Source organism: Paramormyrops kingsleyae, chromosome 14, assembly GCF_048594095.1.
Source record: "Paramormyrops kingsleyae isolate MSU_618 chromosome 14, PKINGS_0.4, whole genome shotgun sequence".
Classification (NCBI taxonomy): Eukaryota; Metazoa; Chordata; class Actinopteri; order Osteoglossiformes; family Mormyridae; genus Paramormyrops; species Paramormyrops kingsleyae.
The window spans coordinates 22,357,207-22,384,769 of record NC_132810.1 but is presented as its reverse complement, the minus strand read 5'-3'; the positions used below and the strand labels follow the sequence as shown (position 1 = coordinate 22,384,769).

The 27,563-nt window shown below is 40.8% G+C and overlaps 2 protein-coding genes across 10 annotated transcripts in view; one reads left to right on the top strand and one right to left on the bottom strand.

Annotated features, from left to right (window-relative positions):
* ptk2ba (protein tyrosine kinase 2 beta, a) overlaps positions 1–12,700 on the top strand; it is a 35,315-nt gene extending 22,615 nt beyond the window's left edge. For both annotated transcript variants that reach the window (XM_072698841.1, XM_023839239.2), the window contains 14 exons: positions 399–514; positions 1,387–1,484; positions 1,827–1,916; positions 2,595–2,799; positions 3,999–4,107; positions 4,186–4,236; positions 5,587–5,706; positions 6,754–6,894; positions 7,134–7,169; positions 7,280–7,304; positions 7,802–7,848; positions 9,179–9,313; positions 10,151–10,231; positions 10,959–12,700. In XM_072698841.1, coding sequence (XP_072554942.1) covers positions 399–514; positions 1,387–1,484; positions 1,827–1,916; positions 2,595–2,799; positions 3,999–4,107; positions 4,186–4,236; positions 5,587–5,706; positions 6,754–6,894; positions 7,134–7,169; positions 7,280–7,304; positions 7,802–7,848; positions 9,179–9,313; positions 10,151–10,231; positions 10,959–11,174 — 1,470 coding nt within the window. In that variant the 3' untranslated portion in view covers positions 11,175–12,700. The remainder of the gene's footprint in view (positions 1–398; positions 515–1,386; positions 1,485–1,826; positions 1,917–2,594; positions 2,800–3,998; positions 4,108–4,185; positions 4,237–5,586; positions 5,707–6,753; positions 6,895–7,133; positions 7,170–7,279; positions 7,305–7,801; positions 7,849–9,178; positions 9,314–10,150; positions 10,232–10,958) is intronic.
* Positions 11,688–22,033, bottom strand: chrna2a (cholinergic receptor, nicotinic, alpha 2a (neuronal)). 8 transcript variants are annotated; one of them, XM_023839240.2, is made up of 7 exons: positions 21,785–22,033; positions 19,916–20,008; positions 18,921–19,072; positions 18,429–18,473; positions 17,480–17,589; positions 14,171–15,233; positions 11,688–13,818 (listed from the first exon to the last, which is right to left on the bottom strand). In XM_023839240.2, exons 1-7 carry the CDS (start codon positions 21,837–21,839, stop codon positions 13,693–13,695), a joined length of 1,644 nt encoding a protein of 547 aa, XP_023695008.2. In that variant the 5' UTR covers positions 21,840–22,033; the 3' UTR covers positions 11,688–13,692. The 8 variants fall into 8 exon arrangements, with proteins under 8 accessions (XP_023695008.2, XP_023695009.2, XP_023695010.2 ...); XM_023839241.2 differs by having other exon boundaries at positions 21,794–22,033; XM_023839242.2 differs by lacking the exon at positions 19,916–20,008.
* Positions 22,034–27,563: the final 5,530 nt, after the last annotated feature.

The window sequence follows — 27,563 nt, the reverse complement described above, 5'->3', positions numbered from 1 at the left end:
GTGTGTGTGTGTGTGTGTGTGTGGGACAGATATACATTGCATTGTGGGGACCAAATATCCTCACAAAGATAAAAAACATTTTTTCAGCCCCTACAAGGGAAATTCAATATTATAAAAACCTCTTACTGCAATCAAAAAATGAAAAATGCCAAAAGTCTCATATTTACTTTGGTTACTTATGGTTAAGGTTAGGGCTGGGTAGGGGTTAAGGTCATCGTGTTGGAATTAGAGTTTTCCCCAGAGCAATGAATGGAGAGTCCCCACAAAGGTATTAGAAACGTGTGCGTGTGTGTGTTCATGCGCGCGCGTGCACGTATGTGTGTGTGAATTCCAAAATCAACATAGATGCAAATAGGTGGTCATCATCAGCACATAATTTATCTGGTTTTTTCTTTTAGCTTGGAAAATACCTGGTGCAAAACCAGCCCAATCTTCCCAATGTTACACTGGTGCTGTACGCCATGCAGATCTGCAAAGCTCTGGCCTATTTAGAGGGTCTACACATGGTACACAGGTATGCTGCTACCCTGCAAACACTGATTATTTTAACATGCTCACTGTCTTCTGCCTAGAACTACATTTAATCCTCAATACTGTGTCAGCATGTGCATCGCGTTTTTATTTAAGTCTGATTATGTGTGGTTTTCATATGAATGCCGTTGCACTGTTTTCTGTGAGGTTTTCCTGTGAGCAGCAAAGGAGATATTGCGCAGTGTGTGGTTTGAAGTGTTTTAGACAACAGATCCATTTTATTACCATTTCAGTTATTAAAAGGTATAACGATGCAAGAAAGGATATTTACTAGTTTTATAGAATTATGAATTGCATCTGTCACAATCTTTTAATTGCCGGACAAAAAAAATCTTGCTATCAATATGAACATGCCAGAGAACATCTGACTATCTTTTCCCTCATGAGGTCCTCTTAAGGTGGGTGTGCTTCTGGGCATTTTGACAACAAGGTCAAGGCCCAAAGGACAAAACAGAGAAAGGCGTGATGTAACACACAAGCGTTTCCTTCACCCGCTGGGTAATGTTCAAACATGGACAGCATGAGGAGATGTTTTTCAGTGTTAACTGTTAAAACTTTGCTTTTGCTACTTTTCCTGGTAGTCTGCATTTACTCGTGGTGTCGAGGTTAAGCACAAACAAACTTACAAACCTGCCCCCCATAGTCTGTTAATTTCTTTCCTGAGGGTTTGTCCTTATAGGTAATCACGTTACTCTCGATATGCCGTTGGAAGTGAGGTACCTGCTTACCAATCCAATGGTTGACCTTTGACCTTTGTAACTTCCTGTTGCTTTTCAGTGTTCTCTTCTGCTGTTCAGGGGGCTGTATACCCCTCCGCTGCAATGGGTAATCTGTGTAATAATGTTATGTGCACAGAGACATTGCTGTGAGGAACGTGCTGGTTGCTTCACCAGAGTGTGTAAAGCTTGGGGATTTTGGGCTGTCCCGGTACATTGAGGAAGAATATTACAAAGGTGAGTCACTCTGGTATTTCAATATAAGTTCTATCTGTAATTTTGTATAGGGGAGTGATATGTGAGGTGGCATGGTAGCACAGCCGTTAGCGCTGTTGTTTCTCATCTCTGTGCCCAAGGTTTGAGTCTCTGCCCCTTGGCTGTGGCATGTTCTCCCCATATCATTGTAGGGTTTGCTCTCAGTTCCCTGCTCCCCCCCCACTCTAAAGTTGAAAAATAATGTAATGGAGAATTGGAGCTGTCTGTGTGAGGGTTAAGTATATATATTACATTCTGGGGATAAAATATAAAAAATTTCCCTACCTTTCACTTTTACACCATCTCTTGTTATTCTCTCTGCAGCCTCTTTGTCACGATTGCCTATTAAATGGATGGCCCCGGAATCCATAAACTTCAGACGGTTTAGCTCAGCAAGTGATGTCTGGATGTTTGGTAAGCATTTCCCAGTCTGACTTAATCAAACCAGAAAAAACATGTCAGAATTGTGAATAAAAAAAATCAGGCAATAAGTGTTTTATTCTTAAAGTATGACTTAAATCTTTGGATTAATTGACATATACCGAATTCAAGTATTTTCCCCAGAGGTCCAAATTCCATTAATCACACAAGCCAAGATCCATGGGGGGGCTGGGGTGGGGGGAGCTTAGTTCCCATTAAATTTTACCAATCGGGACCGGACAAATGTGGGTAATTTAGGTCCAGAGAGTAGAAGTCCAGATCAAGATTTTGTTTCAACCAACCAGCTTAGTATAAAGAGCCACAGTCACAGAATACTCAGCTGGTTGGTTGAAATAAAATCTTGGTCTGGACTTTGACTATCTGGACCTGAACTACCCATCTGTGGGGCCAGGTGGGGTTTCACTTAGGGCAGTCATGCATTATTTTAAGATAATATTCAGTTTTGTTCCGAAGTTTCCCATTTCGGGACCCCTGACCTGGACAAATGTCTGAGATTAAAAAATAGGAATAATAATATAGAGGATTGCAATGAGAATTCCCAGCAGCATAATTATTTTAGTATACCGCTTAATTGCTCTGACCGACTGAAAAACCTGAACATGCTGCCCAGACCTGGGTCAACACATCGGTGTCCCCTCTCCCTCTTCCCAGCGGTGTGCATGTGGGAGATCATGAGCCGTGGCCAGCAGCCCTTCTTCTGGCTGGAAAACAAGGCGGTGATCAACCATCTGGAGCAGGGTGTCCGGCTGCCCAAGCCAGAGGAGTGTCCGCCTACCCTGTACACGCTGATGTGCCGCTGCTGGGCGTACGACCCTCAGGAGAGGCCGAAGTTCACCGAGCTGGTGTGCATCCTCAGGTAGCGTCGCCCGTCACTCTTACCTTTCCGTTATTACGGCATGCAGTTCATAAATTTTCATCTAGCATGACTACTTATCGCAACCGCAGTCTTTTATTTCAGTGCTTTCCAACCCGGTTATCAGGGACTCCCAGACAGTCCAAGTTTTTGCTCTCTCCCAGCTCCCAGTAGGTGAGGGAGCAAAAATGTGGACTGTCTGGCAGAGAGATGGAGGGAATCAAAAACGAGAACCAGCTAGGGATCCCTGAGGACTGGCCTGGGAACTGGGTCCAGACCCTCCCCAAAATGACCCTGCAGTGGAAGAACTGGGAACTGGGAGGGAGCAAACACGTGGACTGTCTCCCAAAGGACTGGGTTGGGAAACACTGGTTTACTTCTATACATGAGGAATTTACTTTGAGTTGTTGTGCAGAACAATCAAGGAAAATAAAGACAGCTCAACTTAACAGCAGGTCATTATGTATATATGTATGTGTATGGCAATAATAAGCAGGTATGTAAGTAACTTTATATAGTTAGCATGCAGGAGACAGGAAGCATTCATATTATCATATTATAGCATTAACGCCATAAATATCCATTAAGGGCTGCAGTGAATGTGGAGCCACAAAGTAAATGGCAGGACTGGGGACATCCTGGATAGGATGCCAGGCCTTCCCAAGCATACATGCACACTTTGGGAGATTTGGAGACCAGAGGAAAACTACACACACATGGGGTGAACACCCAATGCCCCCCCAACCCCTACCCAGCCATAACCTTAGCCATAAGTAACCAAACTAAATACAAGAACTTTGGCTGTTTTAGTTTTTTGATTGCAGTCACAAGTTCTTATAAAATTGAATTTCCCCTTGTTGGAACTGGAAAAAAATGTCCCCACAAGGTCAAAATAATAGGTGTTTATCAAATGTTATCACGTTTGGTCCCCACATTGTAATATACATGCCGACACACACAGGAGCTGAAGGTTCGAAGCTTCACATCAGAACAACTGGATACATAACCAGGAAAACTATGTTGAGCTTTACACAGCATGCAGTTTAAGAATCTTCAGAAGGAAGGTGGCTTTTCCATGCGGGCTTGATGCTTATACCGATATTGCCAGGAGAAGATCTCAACATTTCAAGCCACCAAAATATTTTAATTGTTTTATATTCTTACCCAAATAAGAAGAGTAACTATTTGCCTGCTGTTACCAGTGATGCCCAGAAGATGGAGAAGGAGCAGGAGGCAGAGAGGCAGAGGGATCGCAATCGCATCACAAAGATTTTAGACACCAAGATAAACATCTGCGAACCTCCGCCCAAGGTGGGAGTCGGATGAGCCGCACTGTGTGCTGCATGGAATGCCGTTATTGAGTCTCACGTTTCTATCTTTGATCTTCAGCCTTCAAGGACGAAACTTGAAAACCTTGGAAATAAAAGTCTCCTTTCTCAGGTACTCTGATACCTTTCCTCCTTCCCTTGTTACATGTGTAACATTTTTACTCTCGGGCTTTCCTATTGGCCAGCGCAGTAGCTCACTGGGTGCGGTTTTTACCTCCCACCCCTAGGCTGAGAGTTCCGTACCTCACCTCTGTTCTCTGTGTGTGGCAGCTGCCTGTTCTTCTCGTGCTGAGCTTGTTTCCTCCCGGAACCCCTGCAGTCCAAAGACATGCAGTTAGGCTAGCTGGCCTCTCTGAATTGCCCTTGGTGTATGCGTGTGTATTCGAGCCCTGTGATGAATTAGCATTGTAACAGTGTAGCGGTACCTTCGCCTTGTGCCTTGCAATTGCTGGGATAGTGTCCAGGCCTCCTGTGACCCTGCACAGGATACACGGTTGATAAATGATAGTTTTCTTCGAACGTTAATTATATCATAGAGTGTGATGTGAATCAACAATATGAATGAACCCAATTTTGTCTTTAAATAGCTATGTGCATAAATGATATATTCAAAGCTCAAAGTTATGTTTGTCACATTCAATTATACTCAGTACAAAATGCTGTGAAATGCGTTATTGATTAGCTCCAGACAGGTAGGCAGAGGAAAAACAACATACGGGACAACTATAGTGGGAGTTACATTAACGAAGCAGAGCAGCTAAGATATTCATAGAATTTTAATGCTAATTTAGGATTGGTGTATGTTCTATACACATATTTTAAATACATTTTCTTTAAATATTGCAGGATTCCAGACACCAAGGATTTACAGGATACAGAAAATTGTCGCAAGAAATGCACGCAAAATCTGACAGATGTGATTGGCAGGTTGTAATTAGCATGTTGTAAGGACAATAAATTGAGAGAAACGGAAATGAAAGATGAAAAAAAAATTGGATTATTTATCAAAATGAATTCAGCACAAGTTGGTTTGTGTTCCGCTATACTAAATGTGATGACCATCCTGTAGTTATGGATGCGCTAATGATGGGGAATTCCTCTGTTACGTGTCTCTGCGGTTTTGGACTCTGCCTGTGATTGGAAGGTTGCCAGTTCGAATGTCTTTTGTCACGTCTAACCCGCTTTTGGAAACTTCCGGCTGCTTTTTCAGTAGCACCATGTTTTTTTTTTTTTAAATGTTTAAGCATGTTCATTGTGGTAAATGTAAATGTGTTATTTTTTCATGCTTTTATGGACATTCAGCACTGTAGCACAACATTTTATTCTGAAGTTTCCTTTGGGATCTATCTCGGTCTATCGCTGTCTGTCTGTCCATCCGAAGCCTCTTCACCTGTGTGCTTTGCGTTTGGTGCTCTGCTGTGTATATAATCCCAGGTGGGCCTGTGTGCTGTCTGGCCCACAGGTCCCAGAGTCGCTGTGCGTCAGCTCCCCTACCCTCAGCAGCCCCGACGGTAACCAGTCAGCCTTCGACTCCGGCTTCTTAACTGTGCCTCCAACCTCTCCTCGCCGCCACAGTGTAGGGGTGAGTCACCTTCTGCTCTATGGCAGCACCAATCCTTATTGTTTTGATCGCCCAGCGGGCAGGATGGCAGCAAAGCCGTGAAGTCGGTAATAGGGTTTTTATGGCGACAAACATCAATGACCGATCTGGGGAAAACAAACTCAGACGCGGACTAAATACATAAGATAAGCAGAAAATAACAGGCAACAGGTGATCACAATCGGGATAGCACACGTAGGTAATGAGGGGGCGTGGCACACACGAGGATCGTGCGAGCAGGTCATGACACTTATAAATCAAAATAAAAATATGTTCTTTATTATTGATTTTCTTTGTATTTGGTCTTCAGATTTCCAAGAAATTCTTATTGTTGCATTCAGTTTTTATTTGTGATTAATTTATTACTCTGTATTTGTAATTTATACATTATTAGTAGGGATGTATACATGGGCGGGGCCACAAGGGCAGTTGAAAGCTGATTGGCCCCCAGAGTGGCTTCTTCCCTTTTCTCACAGAGTAATATCATATAATTGGCTAATGATAATGTTAGCCTCTCTGTATCAGTTATGCCCCCTCTAATGCCCTCCCACCTTAACAAATCCTAGAATCACCCTACTACTAAAAATTATGTGACACAAATTCTAAAGCCAAAGATAAAGATGTCTTTCTCTGCCCTGTAATCTGAAACTGCACTATGTATCGATCCCCTCATTTGACACTATACAGCAAACAATATTCAGGTTTTTATGCTTGTTACCCCCAGATGTTAGTATTCAAGGACTCATAAGCAGTGTGTATATCTACAGAAATAACATTTCAAAGCAACTGTAAAGATTTGTACTTTAACTTGAAACAATAATTGTAATTCATTCTCAGTTTGACACTCATGTAAAGTTTAGTGATGCTGTGACAGATATGAATGCTGATTAGCATTCCTCATATATAATGTAACAGAATTTCTGGAGAGGGAAAGAGTGTCACAGCGACGTCTCGACCTGATGATGAAAGTGTGAGCTGTCAGAAAATGCTGGTCACCTCTTACCGTCGCTGCTTTTTTTTTTGCGCTAGGAGAGGGACATCAGCTTGGAGCAGCCCAGCAAAGAGAGACTGTGGGAGATGGAGAAGCAGCGCATGCAGGAGACGCTGAAGAAGCAGAAGCAGCAGATGGTGGAGGACAACAAGTGGCTGGAGGAGGAGAAGAAGCTTCTGGTGAGAGGGTGGGGTTTGGTGTCAGTAGGAGGCCTGGGTGAGGTCAGTGGATCTGGGTTGAGTGGGTGGCGTCTCAGGCCAATCTAGCTACCTTTACGAAAAAATGACTTGTTTTACATTTAGGAGCTTATTGCCCAAAGAGTAATGAAAATGGCAGTTTTCGTTGTTCCTGGAACAGTGTAGAAGTGGCAGCATTTTAATTAAGTATCGCAGTGCTAATCCTGATTTGCTTCTAACAGGATCCCATAGCTCAAGGGGATGTGAAAATCCCTGTGGTAAGTTGCCTGTTTTGTAACACAAACTGTCCAGTGAGTTTATTTCAATTAGTGGATGTTATTTAAATAATTTAGTAAGTGCTTAACTTTTAATGTCTTTTTTCTTACAGACACAAGAACAAGAGTCAGGTGAAAGTGAGTTCGAAGTCAAATTACATTTTGATCCTAGATATTAAATAAACAGATGATGCAGCTTTTTCAGCTCTGAATAATATCAATTTTAATTCTGTCAGCCAGTGTCACTGCTGTTACTTCTGGTTTAAATTTACAAAAAAATCCACAACAAGAAATCCAAATGCTATATTAACCCTGTTGTATTTTTAAAATGTTTTATAAAATGGCTTTTTGTTGATCCTTAAAAGAATGACTGATTTTAGGACTATGCTTTTAGCTTACGCCTGTTAGTCAATGTTGAGATTCAATTTTTTGAGTTGATTGTGTACGTCATTGTGGTTTAAAACTATGTCCTGGAGCCTGTTAACTGAGAAGACATGTTTATCTGTGGGCCCACAAACTTCAACGGAAAGCAGAGGAATAACCAGCTGCTATTCTGTGATACCAACTGCTGTCCTCGAAAAACATTCACGATTCCCCATCTCTTTTCCATGCTATGTCACCACTACTTCTACAAGCTGAATCTAAAGAGCTTCCAGAGAAGCCAGCAGAGGTTCCAGTACAGGTAACACCATGGAACAATGCAGTAACATCTACTTGGTGGTTTCCTATTCTCGAAATGTAGTTGCTGAATATACTGCAGCTTATCTAAGCAGAGTACCTTTACTCTTGTTGATCATTCTGAAAATGATTTTTTCAAAGTAAATTACGTTTAGGGGAGTTTTACGTTAACCCGCTCATGATAAAAACTATATACATATATACATTGTGGCCATGTTTTAATATAGTGTGGCAACGGACTAATACAACATGGCCACAATTTAACTAAAATGAAGTGTTACGATCCCCAGTCTTGGGTTGAGGATCGACAGAATGGTAAGGGAAAGGGAGAGGGGAAGACAGGAAACACAGGGATCTTTTTTTGTAGTTTTTTATATTTATTCACAGACACGTTTACAAACACGAGGTGCAACAAATTTCGGGAGTGACCCACACCAAAATAACAACCAAAACAGCTAACGAACACGTCCCAAACTAAGCTAACTCTAAAGGTCACGAAAACAAGAGAAAACGAAATGACGAAGACTAAATCCAACTCCCTAACCAAAACCACAGTAAACACCACGTTCGCATAAACAAAAAGGCAGTCACTCCTTACGCACCTAACAGACATGTACAGAAATCACACAGGCCGAAACACGGTATCCGAAGGGGAGAGGCAAAGTCAGGAGCTAAGCAAGAGTTCAAACCAGAAGACAAACAAACCGAAGGCAAAGGTACAAAAGGGGCGAAGCAGAAAGTCAGAAACCGGGAAACCAAACAGTCATACACAAGAGTCAATCAGAAAATAGCAAACCAACACAGCAAGAGCAGAAGACAGAGCTTGAGCTCCTTGTCGACCGGAACACAGGGCCAGGGTCAGAGGGCAGAAGAGGCGTGGCTGGGAATCGGGAGGCGGGCTGATGCTGCAGCAGGCGAGTGGAACGAGTGGAACATGGGGCAGTGTCCTGTACACCTTCCCAAAGTACTTACGACATGTAACAGAAGGAACAAATTAGTAAAACTTGGCCAGGATTGAACTAAAACAAGGGAACAAATTGGTAAAATGTGGCCATGATATATAATGTTTTTGTCATGAGCCTCTGCGGCTTTCAGATGAGATACTTGTTCTTGACCTGATCTTATTCAAAAATGGTTCCATGTTAAAACCCTTCTTGCACAATCATTGTCATTATTGGTCTCAAGCGAGGTGCATTACCTGAATTGCGTTAATGATAATCACCAGCATTTATGTTTGGATATCAAGTCCTCTGTTCTAAATTTGCTCTGTAATAAGCTGTGTGAAAATAAAGAGGTGCAACATCTGCATGTTTATCTCCACCACCTGCCTCCAGCAACCCCCCACCGCAGAACTGGATCGCTCTGATGATCAGGTGTACCACTTCGTCACCGAGTTGGTGAAGGCCGTGGTGCAGCTGAAAAATGAGGTCAACACTCTACCGCCATCGCAGTATGTGGATGTGGTCAAGGTGGGCCAAGAGAAACCCTTCTTAATAAGTAAAGGTCTTTAAAAATACACCGAACAGCCATAACAGTGAAAAACACTGATATCTCGGTACAATGGCCTGTCAAGGGTGTCATTATATACTAGGCAAGTGAACAGTCAGTTCACGTGTTCATGTGTGGGAAGCAGGAAAAATGGGCAAGTTAAGGATCTGAGTGACTTTGACAAGGGCCAGGGATAGCTAGATGTCTGGGTCAGAGCATCTCCAAAATGGCAGATATTCTGGGGTGTTCCTGGTATGCAGTGGTCAGTACCAACCAAAGTGATCCAAGGAAGGCCAGCTGGTGACAGGGCTATGTTCTGCTGGAAAACCTTGGATCTTGACATTCACGTGGATGTTACTTTGACATATACCACTTACCTAAACATTGTTGCAGACCAGCTACACCCCATCATGGCAACGGTATTCCTTAATGGCAGTGGCCTCTTTCAGCAGGATAACGTGCCTGGTTTGAGGAACATGGTTCAAGGTGTTGACTTGGCCTCCAAATTCCCCAGATCTCAAGCCGATTGAGCATCTGTGGGATGTGCTGGACAAACAAATCCAATCCATGGAGGCTCCACCTTGCAACTTACAGGACTTAAAGCATCTGCTGCTAACATCTTGATGCCAGATACCACAGGACACCTTCAGAGGTCTTGTGGAATCCATGCCTGATTCCACAAGATCCATGATGGGTTAGAGCTCAGACTTACACAAATTAGGCAGGTGGTGTTAATGTTATGGCTGATTGGCGTAGACTCCTAGAGGAAACTGGTCTGGCAACAGGTATTAACTGCAGTCTCTGTCTTTCTCTCTCAGTCGGTAGGACTGACGTTACGTAGTCTGAGTCACAGCATCGAAGACATTCTGCCCACGCTCCACGACTCCATCAGGACAGAGGTAGCTAATCAAAACTGTTTCTTACTAGACTTTCCCTACATTGATTTTTCATGCCTTCGATTCCCTGTCTGTCTTTGTTCCTCACATTCAGAGTTTAATTTTCCACTGGCATGTCTAGCACCCGCCTCAATTTCCCTTAGCGCTCTATTAATATTCAAATATCTCTGTCAGCGTTTTATGCAACATTTGGCCATAGAGTCAGTTATTTTTCTCACCTCAGCTGTTTGAGATATCATTTTTTGTCACAATAATTGATAGATATTAAATGTACTTATTTTTATTGCATAAATATCTATAAGTAGGTCATTAAACTGGATTTGATGATAAGGGTATTTTGCTTTTCTGATAAAAACCATCCGTTTACCATGTTCACAAGCAGCATCCAAACATCATAAAAAGCCCTGCATGTTCTCATTATGTAACACCCAGGTGATTCATTTAAATTATCTTTGGGATATAAATTGAGATCAAAGATTTTTTTTCTCAAGGTGTGAATAATGTTGTGATTCAGGCTGCTCTCCAGTCTGCAGCTGAATTCCACCTGCGAAAAACCAAGTGCTGTTCCTTTTCCTCTAAACGATGTTCAATAATTACGAGATGGATGTTAGTGAGTCACTGACAGATGAGGGATCCTGTGGTGTCGCATCACGCGCTGGCTTCGTCATTAAATGGGTCAAGGAGACCCCTAAGGTGTATCTTCTGCTTCTGCCACCTGTTGCTCATTCAGATCGAAGGCACGCAGAAGCTGCTGAACAAAGACATGGCTGAACTCATCACCAAGATGCGTCTGGCGCAGCAGAACGCCGTCACCTCGCTGAAGGAGGAGTGTAAGAGGCAGATGTTGGCCGCTGCCCACACGCTAGCTGTGGACTCCAAGAACCTTCTGGATGCTGTGGACCAGTCTCGAGTGCGGGCCAACCTAGCCAAGCCTGCCACCTCCTAGCACCCATCAAAGCCTGCAAGCTTCCTCAGATGGACACGAACTGCCTCGATGGTTCCCTTAGCTGGGGATTGGTGGCCTGAGCTCAATGAGCTAGTCGAAATTTTCCTTTTTACTTTACACATTTTACTTCTGACATATTATTGCATATTATTAGATGAGTTGTGAAAGTCTCACTGAACAGTTGCCTGTCTGTGGATTCGCACTTCGCCGACATTTTGCCCGTATGACTTTGTCGTCTTATAAATGTGAAAAAAACTGACGCAAGCTAAGTCCACACTTCATCGTAAGGAACTTTCGTTTTCCAAATAGCTACAATAAAAACACCTCAGCCTTTTTTGGAATTTAGGAAACCAAAAGCAACAATATTTATGCAAAACCAAATTGTTACCTTATATTAACTTAGTTATTACTGCTTCTATGAAAAAAAATGCATGAACAGGATAATTCATTTGGCTGTTTCATTACTACTGAACAGCTGAATTTTTTTAAATTCATATTTTTAAATTGCCTGTGACCTGTATCTGTAGTAACATACAATTGTTTCCTTGCATTGTTTCTCAAGTGAAGAATCATTCTCATAGTTACTACAGCAATAGCCTAGTGGCACTTGAACTGACAGTCTTCAGGTTATAAGCTCATAGCCTTAGCCGCAATGCTACTGTAACTGCGAGCTGAATGATAAATAAACCAGGATTAAAGTGCCTTGCTTGATGCTCTCTATGCTGGTTAACACTGGTAATCAGAAACAATATAGACTACGTAATTACATAGGGGAAAAAAAATTTGTAACTTTACTTGTCACCGGGGCTGTACCCTCAAGGTCTGCCAATTGTACCCTTAGTTGTAGGTAGTTATATCTTTTAAGGTACAGAAATAGACTCTGATGAACATTTTTGTACCACTGATGGTACATTAATGCTGTTTGTACCTTTGGGATGTTCATTAAAAGGTACAACTACAAGGGTACAGCCCCAGTGACAAGCAAAGGTACAAATTTTTACCTTTTTTTCTGAGAGTATATACAGTCTGTGTACTATATGCTCCATATAACAGATTCATTCGAGTTGCTTCACACATCCTGTGCAAAGAAACAATGCATTTTTTAACAAGAATCCCCTGAATTTACATTTTAATCACCATCTGTACAAGTTAAAATATCTTTATATACTATAACACCTACAATGTTTGTTGTGTATTTATAATTATGCAATCACCTAATGGGTCAAATATATTTTTATTTAGAAATGAAACAATTTTTGACGAAAAAATATTTTCGATATGTGCAACACACATATTTGCTCTCTAGACAGATGTTCATGTTATAATTAAAAGTTAATAAGCAAGAGAATATTCCTCCTGACACGAGAATTGGCTTCACATGGGAATATTTATGAAATTCACACATGAACCATCGTCAGTGTCTGAAGTAGATTTTCTGTCTCACCTGACATTTCTTGTGACTGACTGGCATGTTTGCATTACAGAATTAGATGGGGAGATATTCGGAGATTAAATCTTTATCAACATCAGTGTGTTTTCATTTGCTTCATCTCATCATATCTTACCACTCAGCTGTATTAAATTTAAGAGCCCTGTGTGTTTGCCGTTTGCATCTTCCCTCTCAGGCATAGCACAGTAGTTGGCCCTGTTCCATTTCAAGTTTTCAAGTCCCTTCTCTGCTTGCTGTGTGAAGTTTGCACGTTCTCGCCTTGCTGGGTGACTTTCTTCCTGTAGTCTGAAGACGTGCAGTGAGGCTAACCGGTGTCTCTAAATTGACCGTAGCGGATAATTCTGTGTGCGTGTTTATGTCTGGTGATGGACTGGGGCCCGTATCGCGAAGCTGGATTTTTGGGTTTGCACGATAACGTCGGATTTCAGGTAGTCTGGGCTAAATGTAAATTGGTGTACCTTAAATCCAACAAGTTAACTAGCTAACCAACAAATCTTGCTCCATGATACAAGCACCTGGTATCCCCGTTAGGGTGTACCCTTACCTGACACAAACTCCCACCTCTCCATGCACCCGTAGTGGATAATGTATTTCTGGAATATGGATGTATTAACCTTCTTAGTCATTATTCATTTATTTTGTTATGTAAGCACTTATAGAAACACACAAAACTATAAGATAATTTACAACTCTGTCGACAACTTTAAAATACAATGCTTACATGTGAATAATTATAATTATTATTTTTAAAAAATAAATGTATAAGTGCAAAATACAGCAGCGACCCAACCTAAAGTATGTAATGTTTACTAAAAATATATTTGTGACAGGACTGTAAATTAAAAGAGAAACATCCTGTACCACAGAATGATTTTTGGATTCTATGCCAGCTCTAATATTTAAATTGGACTGGGAGTTTCTACTAAAAAAAATTTAAATGGGCTTTTATGTTTTAAGTTTTCTATGCCCTGTAATGACCAGCAGTTCTCTCAAGGGGGAGCTGTGCTCAGTGGTGGAACAGCACTGTTGCCCTGCCCTCAGTGCCTGTGATGCTTGCAGTTTGCATTCCTAGACCATGCCAGCCAGCCAGGGTGGTAGAAAGAGCCCAATGGTACCCAGCAGGCACACAAGGATGAACATCCACAGGAAGATGCGGTCGATCACCATGGCGACATATTTCCAGTCTTCCTTCACCTGGGTAGAAAAATAATTAAGAGTAACCAAAAAAAACACAAAAAAAATGTGATAAGGGGTTCCTTTCACTGGTTCGGTAAATTAAACTGCTGAAGTAATTTTATGCTGTCTGAGCAAATAAAATCAAGAAATACGTAAAGTAATCAGTTATTACTCATCAATATAATGATAACGTTCTAATGAAAGAAAGATAGGGAGCTCATTTAATGAAAGTCAAATACTAATTAGTCACACTAAATAGATACATTACTAGTGGCACTGCAGTTCATTTCTGAATTAATTTAATGAAATTTTTCTCAAAGTTTCACAGCTGGTGTACGCTGAGGTCTGTGGCCCCATGAAGACCACTTACAGAGAAGTCAGCCTCTTCTGCTCTCAGGTGGTCTGCGATGTACTGGACTCCCTCCAGTGCACGCATGACACTGGGTGAGAAAGGGGGGGCGAGGTGAGGCTCCGTGCCGGTGCTTTGGGGCTGCGGGGCGTCTGTCCGGAGACCCAGGGACTGAGGGACTCCACAGTCTGGCTGGTGGTGTGAGCAGGGATGTGGAGATGAAGAACAAGACTCCAGGCATTGTGGGGGAAATGGATTCGGTGGATCCCAGACATCTACATCGGTCTCCTGTAGCCAGCTCCGGGAGGGAGTGAGCAGCGCCACCTGGCTGCGGCTACGGGGCGGCTGGTGCAAGAGACACCGGCGGCGCCTTTCGGCCGCGGCTGGACGCCTCATGAAGAGCCAGCGTGGGATGGAGCCCAAGAAAACGGAACGGACCCAGCGTGACATCGTGTGGGTTCGTGGAGAGCGGTGGTGCACGTTGAGCACGAAGACCGTGATGGCGATGGAGAGTGTGACGAAGATCATGGTGAACAGCAGGTACTCGCCGATGAGGGGGATGACCAGTGACGTGGAAGGGATGATCTCAGTGATGAGTAGGAGGAAGACGGTGAGGGAGAGGAGGACCGAGATGCACAAGGTGATCTTCTCAGCACAGTCTGAAGGCAGGTAGAAGACCAACACGGTCAGACAGGAGATGAGCAGACAGGGAATGATGAGGTTGATGGTGTAGAAGAGAGGCAACCTTCTGATGATGAAGTAATAGGTGATGTCCGGGTAGATCTCATGGCAGCAGTCGTACTTCTTGGTGTTGTAGGTGCCCACAGCGTCCACTATGGCCCACTCCCCGCTCTCCCAGTAGTCCTTCAGGTCCACTGTCTTCTCGATGCACTCAAGGTCGATCTTGGCCCTGTCATACGTCCAAGATCCGAACTTCATTTTACAGTTCTGCTGGTCGAAGGGGAAGAAGGTGACGTCGATGCTGCAGGAGCTCTTGTAGATGGCTGGCGGTACCCAACGCACCATTCCCGTGTAGAAGAGATGAGCTTTGGTCATGTGGGTCACAGCGAACTCTCCATCTGCACTGGGAAAAACAGGAATACGCGTCTATTTGATCCACAGACGAGCAACAGCCGATGTACTAAAAATTATAGCCTACTTATGCATAAAATACAGAAAAAAACATTGAAGAAATACTTAAATGCCATAATTGTCTCTGTAGTTTACCATTTCATACTAATACTAAAACCTTTTGCTCAGGTGAATTTCAATTTATGAGCCTCAACAAAACAATGCAGTTAAATAATTTAACATTAGATGGTGATGTGTTGTGCATTAATGTGTAATGTATTAATACAGTCAAAGAACTGTTAAAAGAGTAAAACAAAAGACAGAAAGAAGAGTTTGTGCTTTATTATTCTAAAAGGAATGTAACCTTAAGGAAGACACATAAATTAAACATGAGTTGCACATGTTCAAAGCCCATTTGTTATTAAGTTGTTCATTCCAAACAGCCATCTTACGTTGCCTTAGGTCCTAGGGTAACATATCACAGAGTTCTTGTGCTGCACAACAGCTACTATTGAGGAGCTGCTGAATGCTTAAACGTATTTTGTCCCTAAGGTTAAATGCATTTATCTTGAAACCTGCTGACACAAGTTTCAACTTTTATAGGTTAGATACTTACACGCAGTATTAGTATGAAGAAACAAGTTGCAGAAGGAATAACCAGTTTTGGTTTTACCATTAACTCACACAATCTATTCTAAAAGTGCAGTTTTTACATCCCAGTCAGACACATTTAGATCCCTTTTGGTCATTCACATCACATTCATACTTATCAGGCTCTGGGGTAATGGAATCTCCCATTTAGGACAATCATAAATGGTGAATTATTCAGTTTTAATATTCACTATAACCCTATACTGCTTCAATCTCCAAATCAGTTAAATTCTTATTCCCTGTTACGTTTATTGGAACCCATATATTACTTTTTTTACAGAGCACATCTAATTTTCCATTTCCTACTCAATCCCTGTACACCAGGGGTGTCGAACTCCAGTCCTGGGGGGCCGGAGTCCTGTATAGCTTAGTTCTTTCCCATGGGCGTAAATTTCATTTAACAGTAGGGGGGGACAATAAATATAAAATTTCTCATGAGCAATTTTTGATGTGGACACAAATAATACAATCAAATTGTACTTATAAAGATATGTCCCCACAATGAAAAACTTTGCTTCTATCATTATTATTGTAGCATGGAAAATGCGTCATTATGGTTATTTTCAAAGTTTTTCTCAGGTTCAATGACAAAGCAGATTTTTCTTCAAAACTATTTATTGCATTGTTTGTTATGTTGTTTACAGTCAAGCCATCAACATACAATAAAATTTAAATGACTGTTTAAATACATAATAGAAACTGATTATACAAAAAATACAGTGGGGTCAGTTCGGACGTAGCACATGGCTCATTTAGTAAATGCACAGCTAAACAATATGCTAATTGTGGCCGTTAATGTTAAGTTAACATTATGCCAAGTCGTCACAAATAAAACAATGCATGGGAAACGGCTTTGGCGTGTTAGTTGCAGTGCACTATGCAACAAGCTATTGTAAACAAGCTAACGTTAACTAGATACTGTAAGTAATATTTTAATCGCTAATATAGCAGATTCATGGAAAATTATGATTTTTGCCGCAACTAATTTATGAATGAGTCTGCATCAACTACATTAAAGAGAATCGCTTTATTTAAAGTGAATAAAATACCCTACTTACTGCAGTTCAACATTAATTGAGCCGCAGCCACACACCTGACTCGTGTGTGTAGAGTAGGTGAGATGACCTGGGAAAGCAGGCAGTTGGCCAAACCACTGTGAGGAAGGGGAGGGGGAACTCAACTGTTTCTAAATGCATTTTTTGCGTTTGTTTTTTTTTCTACTTACAGATCGAATTATTTTAGGCATACATACATATATTTTTCACAATAGATAGTGCGATTTTTTTTTTTTTATAATTTTTTTGGGGGGGACATGGGGGGGACATGTCCCCTCCGTCCCCCCCGGGATTTACGCCCATGTTCTTTCCCTGTTCCACCACAAATGATTCAGCTCAAGAACTGTGTGGTAATTAGCACAAGGAGTTGAATCAGGGGAAACCCAAAAATGTGCAGGGCTCTGGCCCACCAGGACTGGAGTTTGACACCCGTGCTGTACACTGTTCCTTTTTACATTGATTGTAACACAACCTTGCCCCCGCCCCCTTAGGTTGATGGCAATATAGTTTTAATGCAACTCATCACTCACTGATCAGCCCAAAACCTACTCACTTGTTATAGAGGACAATGTCAGGCACCCAGATGAGTTCTGAGGGAACTCTTATGGAGGTGATGTTCTCGTAGTCCGCGGGCTTCCAGCGCAGTTTGTAATCGTTCCACTCCTTGTGGGTAAAGAAGACACTGAAGGTTTGTGGGCCTACGGAACGTTTTACATCTTATATACTGAGTTGGGTAATTCAGGTCCAGAGAGTAAAAGTCCAGACTAGGATTTTGTTTCAACCAACCAGTTGAGCATAAAGACTCACAGTCACAGAGTACTCAACTGGTTGGTTGAAACAAAATCCTGGTCTGGACTTTTGCTCTCTGGACCTGAATTACCCAACTCTGCTAATAAATTAATGAACCACGATGAGCCTAGGTACTTGATTGAGCTCTAATAACTTACTACTGCTACTAATTATTATTATTATTATAATAATACAGTATATTATTAGTAATAGAACTTTATATCCTTTATTAACATTATGTAGGGCAATTTCCATTATCTTGACTATTTTATCTATCCTGGTTTCATCTATTGTTGTCTATTGTTTGCTGTAATGTGTTTTTATTTGTTACCTATTGTTTGCTGTAATGTGTTTTTGTACGGTGACCTAGAGAGACCTGAAAGGCGCCTATAAATAAAATGTATTCTTATTCTTATTATTAATATTACTATTATTATTAGTAGTAGTAGAAGTAGCAGTAGTGATAGTATTATTGCCCTGTGATTGGTTGCTATCTCTTCCAGGGTGTCTCTATCCAGGGTAAGTTGTTAGAAGATGGATGGATCAACATGATGGGTTATAAATTCATAGAAGTAAATACAGAGGAAGACAGGATTTGTTGGCAAAGAAGAGACTGATAGCAGCCAGTCCCCCACTCAGAACCACTTTATGAGGTGTGGACCGTCTTTGCAGCTCTGCCAGGAAGCTGATTAAATGGAATCCCGGAAGCTCACCTGTTTCAGCCACACATTGGTCGTCATCATCTGATTCTTCTCATCCTATGGAGAAACTGCCCAGTTAATCGAGACGAGTAAAACGGGGGCAGGTGGGTCAACAGAAGGGCCACAAAAGCTGCCCGACAAGGCATAGCAGCGAACAGCACAAGGCATGTCTTCCTATTGGGAGGTTCTTCACAACAGCTCCTGTCATGGTTGAATCTGAAGCCCTGTACAGTGAATTCATTGGGTGAACAGCCAGTATGGCAGAATGCCCAGTTAGACTGCACACTACCAACCTGACATGGTTTTAAATATGTGGAATACCTTTTGAAAAGGCTTTAGTTGCAGATAGATTTTTAAGCAGGAGGACAAATATTTATCAGTCTTTTAATGATTCCAATACACTGTGTTGTCAACAATTCTGTTAGTTTACGAATGTCAGCTGAATAATTAAAAATAGGTTTATATTAATGAAAGGCATTTGGAATCTAAAATGCAGAGACTCACCACGTCAATTAGCTGAGCTATGGAAAGGCCAAACTTAACAATCACCACGTCTGAGATGTTAGAGACCGGTCTTGACCACTTGTTGTAGCCAATGAAGAGCTTTTTGAAGAGCTCGTCTTCTGCAAGTCCGTGGCTCCTCTCCTTACAAATTGCTGGAGAGAAAAAAATAGTCATTTGAACAATGTAGCTCTGTGGTCTCCAAGGCTATTACTTTGTCTCGCATTATATATAAAACCAGCGGCGGACTGGCCATCTGGCATACCGCCTCTTTTCCTAGTGGACCGATGGGGTTGTGAGTCAGCACAAATTATTTTGTGTGGACCCCCCCACCACTTCAGAAAAAACAAAGTGGGTGACCCCCACCGAGATCTACAAATTCTATAGCAAGCATGTACAGTACTGTGCAAAATCTGAAGCAGTAAGTGCACTTTTGATCAGAACAAAAACACAATTTTAAATTGAAACATATGCAAATTAAGAGTAACACAATAAAAACTAGTAATAATTTATTCTGCTTTTCAAAAAGTTACTGATATCTTGTTGGATCACATCGGTTCCCAATCATCTCCTCAGGGGCACCCCAGACATTCCGTGTATTTATTTCATTTCACCACCAGCTCAATTAATGAACTAATTTTTAAAAAAAGTCAGGGAGAAATTTAGTAGATACACAAGGTTGTGCTAGTGGTCAAGTAAAACGAAACAAAAAACACATGGATGCACTGGATGGTCGTTGCGAATACTGGGGAGATTTTAGCTGAAGTTTTGAAATCAATAAGCTGACACACTCTGACAGGCATAATAGCATAGTTTTACACCAACAGGAATATCATATAAACATCATTTTCTTTGGCTGCCTAAGACTTTTGCACAGTATTGTATGTATGTCTGGTGCCTGTATGGGCTAATGTCTGGAGTCAATTTTTAATCCCAGTCCAGCCTTGAACATTAACATTTCAGGGACCTTTTCAGAAGGCACACAATGCACAATGAACCTGATATCCATCCGCTTTCACTGCCGTTTATCCAGCACATAGTCATGGCGAGCCTGGAGTCTATCCGAGGAGGCATATAGCTCAAGGCGAACCCTGGAAGGAAAACCAGTCCATTGGAAGACTCCCAATCAGATTCTATTGGCAATTTACAGATATCATTTTAGCTGAATGCAGGGTTTTGGACTGCGGGAGGAGATGTGTACAAATATGGGGACAAACCGGAAGATCCATACACAAGGGCCAGTGAAGAGGAATCGAGTCGAGAACTCAAAGTGTGATGCTACAGTGCTAACCGCTAGGACAAAATGCCACCCGATGGGTGACATATGATGATGACATGATGAAGACTTAAATTGCATAGGATCATTTTATGTAATGTTCCTTTGAGTGGAAAAAGGTTTCATTTTCATTTTACTTCTGATAAATGTTTTTTTTTGCCTGTCAAATGTTCTCATATCCTAGGATCTTGGCTCTTTTCCCACTATGCAATTTAATTAAGAGAGACTAGAACTGAAAAGGAATATAAATTTATACTGGAACTGATTGTACTCATGGTGATTTGTGATAACTCTACTGTCTTATAATTTACCTTATACACCTTCCTTGCTTAGTTATAGTTAAGTTTCTGACATTCAAAATATCCAGGCATATAGACTGAAAAGAGAGAAAAAATATGATAAATAAAAATGATCAATTTAAATTTCCCCAAAAGATGAACATCATATGGATGCCAAGGCAATAAAAAAAACTGAATTAAAGCCAACAAAATAAACACTAGCAGCCTATGTGCTACAGAGTATGTAGTCTAAATACAGTTTTAATTTATCTTAAAGACACTAAATGATAATGTTCTAACTGTCAAATAATATACAGAGTAAATGTAGACCTATCTGGCTTTATAATAGCTAACGAAGTCTTTATCCGGTCATAAATGATGTCCGATAATATCTTAAACTGGTCTCAAGATCATTTGTACGGATGTATAATTTATGTTGCATTGCAATTTATTTATTAGATTAACGACCATTTAAACCGAGACATTTAATGATATGAGGGTTTGCATTTCAAGTGCAGCAGAAAGCTAGCAGATTTCGCTGTGCACGGACCATGTTTCCAAACATACATTCTAGTGATTAGCCTAAATGTACCTGAATAAGTCTTTCGCATTAAATAGTTAGAGACGCATCTAACCATATTTACTACTGTTCCACGAAAGGACATACAGTGTAGCTCTAAAGTTACGAAGCATGTTTTAGTAGTATTTTATTGTATTTGCAATAAAACAGAAGTAAAAAATACATATATGGCAGATCAAGCGTAGTAAAATCTGTTACATATGTCTTCCATGTTTTATTCACAATATACAATTATTGATATTTTCACATTTGGTAATGACAGCAGAAAGTCTTAGTTTAAAGAAATAGTTAAAGGACTTAAAAATACCAGTAAAATACTATAAACGTCTTTTGTTACATGTTTGCATGCATGGTACACAAGGCCAGTAACCTTATAGATTATTAAACGCTAAAAGTAGAACAAATAATCTATCCATCGATTAATTTTCCAAACACGCTGGTTCTATGCGGGGTCGCGGGGGTCCGGAGCCTATAGCGGCAGCTGTACGCGCAAGGCAGGGAATAACCCAAGACGGGACGCCAACCCATAGCCGCGCACAAACAATACAACTTCATTTCAATTTCACAGTTAATCCGAATTAAATAATCGAAAGTATGTGATGTGTTTATGTAAAATAACTACATAAAAAGCAGCGTAAAGTAACATCGGTCAGTGCGTTCCCCTGCCGGTGGTCTATGTTGTTGTATAGGTGATGTACTTTAAATCAGTTTCCTCGTAAATATGATCACTTACTCGACTTACATAAGATGAGACAGAAGAAGGTGAGTCTGACGGAAAGCAGATCCATATCCCTGAGCAGCGCTGGAAGAACGAACTCCGACAGAGAAAAATTTAATCAGGTCGTAAACGCTTCGCCCTCGCCAGGAAAGCAACCTCGATATAACTTAGTGGCATCCCTTTCCTGGCTCCTGCCCGCACCGTCTCCGCACTTCCAAACTCCGCATCGGGACGCGCAGATTGGGCGCCCTCCCTGCATGGTTCATCAAGCGTCTCATCCAGGGGTGGGGCGGAGCCAGAATGACGTTAATCCGAAACGGAAATATCAAACCGCCCATTAAATTCATTTGAAACCACTTTATAGCATTTTCATAACCCATTTTTAAAATTATTATTAAAATTAACACATCACCAAATTATTGGCGATTAATGAACTATCCGCTTTGTAGTTCTTATATAAAGAGAGGCTACTAATTAACTGACTAAAGCGATCTCAAACACTGAGAGAAATCGTATAAGTATAAATTCCGTCTTTAAAGTAATGCCCGAAAGAAGAAAACATCTTAATGCGTTTTACGTTTGCTATGGTGTGCATTTTATCGTAACTGTACGTTAGAGTTCAAAGGTCTCTAATAACCCAATTCACTGCCTTAATAGCTTACTTAAATGTTCCATAGACGGTGTGATTAACATCGTTGTACATAGAAAATTCTTTAGCCTATAAATATACCTCACCAAGATGAAAACAAATAAAATAAATGACCTACGTCTCATCAACTAGATGTTAACATCGGTCCATGGACAAAAGATGTAAAATAGCCATTTTGGCTATAATTCTGGCACATTTACATTTTGGGCCAGTTTCCCAAACAAGGATTAAGCCTAGTCTTGGACTAAATTGCAGTATCAATGGAGATTCACCATTGAAACTCAAAGCTAGTCTAGGCTTAGGCTTAATCCTTGACTGGGAAACTGGCCAATAATGTTTATTAATGTGCACTGTCCATGTCAAATAAACCATAAATAAAACTGGATGTTTTATACGCTTAGACTAATGTTGATTGATCAATGCAAATGCTTTGAAAATTGGAAATTTTAATTGGGTTTCCTTTATTCAATCTAAATTCATAGGTGGATACAAATGCATGGGAAAATTCATATCTTTATAATTTACAAATCAAATTTCAGTTTAACTTCCTTAAAAATGGTTAGGTTTGAGAACAAGAAAACAGTTAGGACGGAATATAGAGAAATTGTGAAATTGGTTTTCGATTGTTTAAGTAAGAGACCAATTTATCTAGCACCACGGTACCTACTAAAGCAGTGTTTCTCAGACCAGCCCTCGGGAACGTGACGGTGCACGTTTTTGTTCCCTCCTAGTTCCCTGAGAGTTGAAAGGGAGCAAAAACATAGGCGGTCTGGGGATCCCCGCGAGGACTGGTTTGAGAAACACTATATTGATTAAACATGTACACAAAACATACAACGAAAGAGCCAGGGTTGCGTAGAATAAACATAATTAACCTTCACATCATTAACCTTCGAAAACAGGAAAATGTCTGAATTTATTAATCAGTAAATAGAGGTGACCGCTAGATGGAGACAGTCTTCTTCAAGAAAGTCCATATCATCCATCCATCCATCCGTCCTTGGAAGTTAAAGAAAGAGTAATTCAGTTGTGCGGTTAATATAGGCTATTTAGTGATTTGGATTTCCAAAGCTGAGATAAATTCCGCGTTGTCATTAAGCTTCCGTGACAAAAGTGTTAGGTATAAAATGGTGTTTTATGCAGTATATGCATGCAAACTCCTACATCAAAAGCAAGATTAATTAATTCGTGTGGTTAGGTGTGAGGCTGTCAGGTTTTGGTACGGGACAGTTTTTGCAACTTATGACTAATATATTTAGCACGCAATTTCAAACACTTTGTTTCTTTATAACCATTTGTTTATGAAAATATTTTTTCGTTGGGTGAGCTGCCGAAGGCTGTCAATCACCTAAATGGTGGGGTAGCCTATACAACACTGCCAAACTGATCCATTGTTTCAACAAAAAGAAACAAGAAAAGTTGCCAAGTTTAATTTGGAAATGTTGTGAATGTAATGTAAGGTACAGTTTGGAATAAATAAGCAAACAAATAAAAGAAATTATAAATCTTAATTTCTACTCGCAATCAAATCAGAAACTATTAGGTTAAAGTTTACCTTTCTAACAGGCTATGGAATATGAGTGGAGCTTGGAATTTTAGCAAATGTCTTTTGGAAATTCAAGATGCTATGCACATTCTTATGCACCGTGCACCATTATTCAGGAAGTGTAATCGTTTTTTTATTTTATGATGTCACTCAGTCTGCCCATGTGATTTATTTCACTGGGAAGAATAATAATGACATTATTGTATGATGTCATTCAGTCTGCCCATCTGATTCTCTAGCCAATCAGAAAAGCATAGCAGCTTTTCTGATTGGCTAGAGAGGTTCAAAAGGTAATAGAGAGTCAGCTTTGCTCTTTAATTTGGGTAATGCTGTTTGAATCTCGTACGCTGCACCGGTGACCTTTTAAAGATCTTTGAGATGCTGACATTCATTGAATAACTTGGCCCAGGAAAGTCATTGAACAGTGTAATCTCATTTTACACTTAAAATTCTTTAAATCCACAAGAATTAAAAAGTACTGAAGAAAAAAAAATTAGACAAAGATTATCTTCAATCTACTATATAACCCCAATGAAGCAAGGTATACCTCAAGGATTACAAATAAAGTTTAATATCTGAATAACTGGTGCCATTAAGGTAGAAAGAACCAATTAGTTTGCTTCCACTAAAGCCAATAAAAGATGTGAAATTGATTACAATTTCATGCCAAAATATCTCTTACTGGTTGTGTTTCATTATACCAAAAGTAGTCTTTGTATAAATATCAAAAGTAAGTCCTACGGGGAAAATCTTCGGGGCAATAAAGGATCCGGTTTATTGGACTCTTCCGGAGGACAGTCGTGAGAGCTGAATTGCACATTATCCAGGGTTCAGACAGCCTGTTAATGACTCCTAACAGCCCTGCTGGACATCACTCAACTCCAAGGGCACAGTGACAGCGCAGCCTAGGAATGACCGCGCTCATTAACAGCGCCGAGTCAGCTGCTGCATTTTATCGCCGGCGCTCGCGCTCCGACTCCAGTGCGCCCGCGCACTTACAGGCACAAACGCACGCAGTACCCGCAAATCACGCAGATTTATCGCCCCTGTATTTGTTTTCCCAACAGAAGGGTAAGAATTAATCTCAGCTTTTAGCATGCCTTATCATCGAAATACTTTGCCCTAATTGTATTGGAAATTATTTGTTTTTATCTTACCGCAAGGTAATTGATTGTGTTGGTAGCTCCAACAAACTCTTGTCCTTTCTGATTTCCCTGACATGGCCTAATCTATTTTTACTCTCCTTCACATTAATATTATACATTCCTTTTCTTTATTCCACCTACCCAAGTTTGGAGTTTAGACCTTTAGTTAATTGTCAATGCTACATTTTAGCTAATACGGATTTTTAACTGATTATTTAGATTATATAGGCCCACCTGGCACGTAACCTGCACGTAGAAAAATTATGGGTTTGAATCCCACCCCACACAAAGAGGTATATAGCCAGTTGCTGAGTTTGAACCCCTCCAGTCGGAAGTAATCCCTGGCTGGTGACAGGCCTGGATCCCATGCATACAGGTGCTCACAGAACCTGATATGATTCCTCTGGTTATTTTTGGTTACTGATTATTGCAAAAATTGGATCCCCAAACCCTACTGGCAGAAAACCTCTTTCCATGACATAAGCAGCCTTTCAAAGAAACCTAATTCTTCTTATCTAGTATTGGGTTGCAGTCATCCAGGAGCCAATCAAACGTTAGACAGGGGAAGCACTGGGGGGCATTCGAACCTATCACAGGGCAGCGCACACACCGTTAGAACCGTCAACAAACCTGACTGCATCCCAAAAAGGAAATCCATATGACAGGGAGAAATCACGTAAGCAGTGAGCCAGTGCATCACCCAACTGCATCCCAAAAAGTGAGCAGTGAGCCAATGTAAATGGAAAAAAATGCAGGTAAGTGAATGTGCAGGAGCAGGGGTGGTGGGGGGAGATGGCGTCGTCTCACACCTCCAGCATTGGGGTGTCGTTACTCTCCCCGCTCCGTGTGTGAGGGGAGTATTTTCGGCTTTTCTGTGACTCCAAAATACGCAGTCAGGTGAAACTCATAAATCCCAATGATAATTATTAATAACTGAGAATTGATTACATGCTTCCTTCTCACAAGACCAAGAAACTGGGAAGATGTCAAAATTGCAAGAAACTAAATCTGTTGGCTTCCTAGGCTAATTGAAATGTAGGTGTCATTGAATCAATAATTTCGATAGCGTCATCATCACTGTAAGATGAAATGCATTTCACCACTGTAGTTCTGAGTGACTTTGGCTTTAATCACGCTTTAGACAACAGATGGCCAGATGGTATCTCTGCTCTCCAAGGCTGTGTATAAATACCTTTGACTGGAAAACTGATGGGGCAGCTAACCCTGTGACCTCACAGTGCCGTTGCCACCAGGGACAAAGCTGTCAGACCTGTACAGGATTTTTATATCTACAGGGATACATGCAAAACTCACACACTGGGTTATTCATCTGAAGGTTCAGCTCTTACTGCCAAGTCCATTACAGGGCTTCTGTAGTATGCAATCAAAATTCATTGATTTCTTTTTTATCAACTGAGCACACGAATGGTTCCCCTACTGCTGCCAAATCATATTGTATAATTTGAGACAAATTCATGCAGCTTACATGGCTGTCACTGGGGTAAATTGTAATAAAACAATTAATTACAACCATTTTGCATCTAATCTGTTTTTCAGATTAGTAGTAGTAGTAGCAGCATCAGTATTCATATTAACACACGAGTGTTACGTCATAACGCACACGCAAATGCTAATGGTTTAATCTGACATTAATTTGCATCAGTTTTCTTTGTACTGTATTATAAGGCTTACATTGCACCTTAAAATACTGTAAGAAGCATTGGCTTAACAACTGACACAAGCAATCTGTTTTATGAAGATACTGCCAGCAGTGCAATTGGATATTTGTTCTGTATTATGCAGCATGTTAAAATGGGTAATACATACAGCTGTACCATGATGAGAAACCCTTTGTTATTTTTAACAGGAGTCTGCATCATGCTGCCACATCTCAACCACTAATCCACTTACTGGAAGTTTTCTATGACTATGCTCATTTCTAGATGATTCTAGGTGCATGTGTACGCACCCACACATGCAAGCAATGAATTTAAGCCCATTCTGGTCAGTGTTTCCCTCTTTAGACTTGAAGTTTGAGTGTCCTTAATCACGGTCTGTTTTCCTCTTTTTCTTTCTTCTTCTTAGTTTTTAAATGTCTTATCACTAGCTCTCTGGTTTGGTTTATCTCTGTGATTCAGGTTTGTTTGCTTTTGGTTCTGACTTTTTTTGATTTGTTTTACGGTTCCTGCTTTTGCTTTGTGACTTGGTTCCTATCTGCTGACAGCTTGACTTTATTTAGCTCCATAGCCTTGTACCTTCCAGTCAGCGGGCCAAGTCATATCAGTGTCGAATAGTTACAGGCTCGCCAGCCAAAGAGGAAATGACTGAAAGGACAAATATCTGTGTAGTTCAGTGTTTGTCCTTTGGCCTGAGTTAACGTACCATTTTCTTTGGCACTTTTGTTGTGACAAAAAACAAATAATTATAACTCAGAGCACCAGATACTGCTTTTGC